This window comes from Amborella trichopoda, chromosome 13 (genome assembly GCF_054954075.1).
Source record: "Amborella trichopoda isolate Santa Cruz 75 chromosome 13, AtrichopodaSantaCruz75HAP2 v2.0, whole genome shotgun sequence".
Classification (NCBI taxonomy): domain Eukaryota; kingdom Viridiplantae; phylum Streptophyta; class Magnoliopsida; order Amborellales; family Amborellaceae; genus Amborella; species Amborella trichopoda.
The window spans coordinates 50,099,515-50,103,800 of record NC_142348.1 but is presented as its reverse complement, the minus strand read 5'-3'; the positions used below and the strand labels follow the sequence as shown (position 1 = coordinate 50,103,800).

The 4,286-nt window shown below is 37.8% G+C and overlaps 1 protein-coding gene across 2 annotated transcripts; it reads right to left on the bottom strand.

The window, feature by feature from the left end:
* Positions 1-235: 235 nt before the first annotated feature.
* Positions 236-3,835, bottom strand: LOC18445963 (protein DETOXIFICATION 33). 2 transcript variants are annotated; one of them, XM_011629466.3, is made up of 8 exons: positions 3,543-3,830; positions 2,567-3,108; positions 2,363-2,449; positions 1,958-2,014; positions 1,571-1,809; positions 1,134-1,252; positions 906-992; positions 236-662 (listed from the first exon to the last, which is right to left on the bottom strand). In XM_011629466.3, the coding sequence occupies exons 1-8, from the start codon at positions 3,807-3,809 to the stop codon at positions 591-593; spliced, it is 1,470 nt and encodes a 489-aa protein (XP_011627768.3). In that variant the 5' UTR covers positions 3,810-3,830; the 3' UTR covers positions 236-590. The 2 variants fall into 2 exon arrangements, with proteins under 2 accessions (XP_011627768.3, XP_088712947.1); XM_088856821.1 differs by lacking the exons at positions 236-662; positions 906-992; positions 1,134-1,252; positions 1,571-1,809; positions 1,958-2,014 and having other exon boundaries at positions 2,377-2,464; positions 3,543-3,835.
* Between the last annotated feature and the right edge of the window lie 451 nt (positions 3,836-4,286).

Below are 4,286 nucleotides of genomic sequence, written 5' to 3'. Positions count from 1 at the left end.
CTGATATTTTACATTATAGGAAATGAATTTCTAAAAATTCAGGCTCTATTCGACTGAAATTTACAGATGACGCAGATGCGGGTTTTCGAACACTCGTACATTAATATCTCTTCTTGATATCTCTCAAAGGGCAAAGCTCCGGTTTTTTACTGGCACGCATTAAAGCCAAATATTTTTTCATTAGTAGGAAGGGTTGGAAGGATGAAATTTTTTTGAGAATATTCAGTTCCAACGATTTATACCAAAAGCACTAACGGAAAAATGTTAGGGCATATGCTTTTTGAAAATTGTCCTGTAAGAGGTGCAGCTGCAGCTGGAAAGCAAGAAATACAGTCCGAGGATACACAAAGCAGAAAACAGAGTTGTCGGTTACTTCAATGGCAAGAATCTGGATGGAGATGTGGCGCTGCTAAACACTCAAGCCCAAGCCGGATTCCTGAAAGGAGAACATAATTTTTATAATATGTGTTCATATTGGAAGTATTTGATCGAGGCAAGTAGTGTTATTCGGCTTGGATTTGCCAAGTGCGGTAGCTGGGATGTGGGATCTAAAAGTTCAACTGGCGGTTCTATACAATTGAACAAAAATGTTAACATCCAGTGCTTTCTCTGGCCTCTGTAATTCCACCCCAAGTTTGGATGCGATCTTCTGCTTGAGAAGCCTGAAACAAATCAACCAAACATTTGATTCAGTCTCTTATATCAAGAAAACAAGCAAAACAATTCCAAGTACATGTAGTTATAAGGAAAGGCCATGCCCCAGACGTCCAAATCCAACACATAAAGTAAGACCAAGAATGAGACCAATTATGGATGGTTTACACTCTTGAAGGCTAAAATCTCAAAAAATTACTAGGACAATTTCTCCAAGGACCGTTGAATATGATGTGTGGAAATTCCAATACCTCTTTCTCCCAATTCGTTCGAATTGTGATGAATATAAGAATCAATGTTTGCAAGAGGCCTCCAAGCAACATTCCTGACCAAATTCCCTGCAAAATAAGAATGGAACAAGAAGTCAAAGTTCATCAGTTGGAAGAATTCGAATTATGTCAATTAAAAAACAAAGGAACCAATATACATTTTTCAAATTTTCCTACAGCTCAAATCAGTGTAATATGGCTATTGCATACCTTTGCACCGAGGTTAAACTTATAGCCTAGTACGGCCCCTATGGGCAGCCCAAACAAGTAGTAGCACCCAACATTAACAAATGCGATGAGGGTTTGCCAACCCGCACCAACTGCGACACCTGCATCACAAACAACACCAAATCAAGTTTAAGAATAATATCCTACATAAATTGAACTACTCCAAAAGAAACAAAGAAAAATAGTAATCGAGACTGTCATATAATACACCAAAACCCAATTACTGAAAAGGAAAGTTTTTGTGACAAGAAATTTCCATTTCGAACTTATAAACAAAAGCAATAGAAAGTCAACAGCCAGACAAAAATGTGATGTAAGGTCACATGCATGCATGCGAACTATTTAAGTCTATACATGCTGTGTGTGTGTGTGAAAAGTAAAATACATAAAGAAACTAGGGTAGCCAACGTTTTTTTTACCAGAAAGAACTGGCTGAATGCTGTTTAGGAACATTGTGAAAGCAAGAAGAGTTCCGAGCTTGGAAGTCGCTGTCATGACCGTGGGATCTGTTGTGAAAAGCTTGGGGAAGTCATTTCTTGTAGAAAAAATTATAACCATGAAAAGGATCCCAAACATAGCTGATGCAGCTACATTCACAATCACTGAAAATTTCGCAGCCTTTGGGCGACCAGCTCCGAGTTCATTGGAGACCCTCACACTGCATATAGGAGGAAGAGCTTAACAAGAGTTCTTCTTCTCAGTTGAAGCTTATAAGACAGAAAAATAAATAAAAATAAAAATAATAATAATAATAATAAATTCTTTGAAAACATTAAATACTTGAAGAGGCAAAGGAAACTACCAACCTGACAGCTGCATTGAACCCTAAAGCCACCATCAATGTACATAGTTCCAAGTTCATGCTGTCAAGAATAGATTCAAAAATTGAAAGAGGCTATATATGGACTGAAATCAAGATCCACTAATAGCTAAAGTCATCAAAGGAGACAAAGGGTAGATTTTATCCCAAATAGTTGATGGAGAAAAGAGATAAGTTCTGAACTTCGACACATGATAATGTTGGTATTTGTAAGCCCAACAAACAGGTAGATTAGCAATTTCATGAAGAAAATCATGTACTTTGTGTTCCCAGATGGTTCGTTTGATCAAATTTCCCAGGTTGGTTCACTATATTAATCTAAAATGATTCCCATCATCTTTGGTTAAACTCATTTGAGAAAGATGAGAAATGTAGAGGAACAATATCTTACCATATGGAGATCGAGTCAACTTCAATTTCGGCATTGTGTAAGCCCCCAACTAAAAGTATAACTGCAGTATAATACCATAGCTCCAAGCTGTCACCAAAGATTCTATAAGTAACAAATAAAAGTTCTCATTAAATTAAGAAACAATGGTTTTGGTTTTGTAATAGCCTAGCCAAATAAATTCATGATTTTGAATAAGGTACTAACCATAGCATTATGGCTGATGCAAGGGAGAGCTTTACAAAAGCAGCCAGAGAATGGAAAGCCAACCAAGAAAGGCCAGTCCAGGCTTCAGGGAAAAATCCAGATACAACATAGATAATTTGAGCCAAGTTTATAATCCACCAGGAAATATTTCCAGCTGCTGCTGCTCCGGCCAACCCGTAATTTAATTTGGTCACAAAAACCCAACTCAATAATATATGCACCATGAGAGATACACCAGATATCGCTGTCATTACCATGACTTTGCTCTGAGACTGGAGGAACTTCTGTAATGGAAAGTTTATTGCATAGGCAAAAAGTTGGGGGATAACCAATACCGAATACTTTCCGGCCATTTCTGATATATCATCAGACTGGTGAAATAGCTTCAAAACTGGGGAAGAGAAAATGTAAAACGGTGATAAGACCATGGCAGTTACGCATGTTATAATCCATGATCTCTGCATATATATTCCTAGCATATTGAATTGCCCTGCTCCCACTGCCTGGCCACACAGTGTCTCAAGTGCACTTCCCATCCCTAGCTGCATGGGAAAGGAGTATGTTAATGGAGAATGAAAGGGCCACAAATCTTGCATGTATCTTAGCAACAATTTTTTTAAGAATAATGTAGAGAGAACTGCAATCTTTCATATGACTAAGCTGACAATGTTTCTAAGTGCAATATAATGATTAAAAAAAAAAAAAGAGAGAGAGCAAGATTTCATGGTGTGACTACTGTCCGGAGTGTGGTTTGCCATATCATGTTGTTTCCAAGAAAAAGCCCCCCAAACAATGAATTTGTTATGTTGGTCTAGTGTTATGTTTTGAAAAGTGAAGTCCTTGAACAGTGAGTGTTACATTTCTCCTTTTGTTTCAACAAAACCATAAAAAAAAGGAAAAAAAAAGAAGAAAGCAAAACTCAACGCATAAAAACGCATCAAAAGAACATGAAAATCTGAAAGTTGTTAAGATTTACCAAGACCCCAAATGCAAAATCTTCAATCACATTCTGAACAATTGAAACAGCAGCCAGCTCTGTGCTGCCCAATCTCCCCACAAAGACCACTGTTACAAAACCGATCGAGAACTGAAAAACCGATGCTAAAATTGCAGGGCCTGCAATATACCAAGTCACCTTTGATTCCTCAAGGATCTTACGCCTCAAACTCTTCAATCCCATACATGGCCCCTCAAAACCCACCTCTGGGTTCAAAGCATGGACCTCCCCCATGGACAAAACCATGCCAAACTTCAAGCCCAACTCTTGTATTTAAACTCACTGCTGGGCTTTCCCACCATAAAAAAGCCATTAACCGCTGGTCAAAACAGAACCCAGTTGCCAATCTTGAACCAATTTTGATTTGGAGAAACAATCCGTTTGGTGAGGAAATTATGCTGAATAAATTTGCTTTATTAGTGTTCTTTTGCACGTCTCTGTGAAAATTTGGCACATATGAAGTAAGCTTAGTAAGGAACGTTACTGTTACAGAAGCTGAGGAAGAACCTGCCTCTGGTCTCCGCATTTCTCCCTCCCTTATTTGAAATTTTGTATAGATTTGTTTTTTTGCTGTAAAAGAAGTATGAGTCGGATTTCTCTTACTAAAGTAGTCAAACAAACTCACCTAAACAATTCCTTTCAAAGGAAAATATCTGGACAGGACTGCAGACCACTAAAAATAAGTAAACCTCACCTCCAAACTCACCAGAAAATGTATTTTTT

Bases quoted from the DNA above. Each gene is read 5' to 3' on its own strand.
- LOC18445963 (XM_011629466.3), bottom strand. From the start codon at position 3,809: ATGGTTTTGTCCATGGGGGAGGTCCATGCTTTGAACCCAGAGGTGGGT. The intron at 1,253-1,570 runs GTAAAAAAAACG...TTTGTGATGCAG, and splicing joins CATTCAGCCAGTTCTTTCTG to GTGTCGCAGTTGGTGCGGGT. The intron at 663-905 runs GTATTGGAATTT...GATTTGTTTCAG, and splicing joins GAACGAATTGGGAGAAAGAG to GCTTCTCAAGCAGAAGATCG.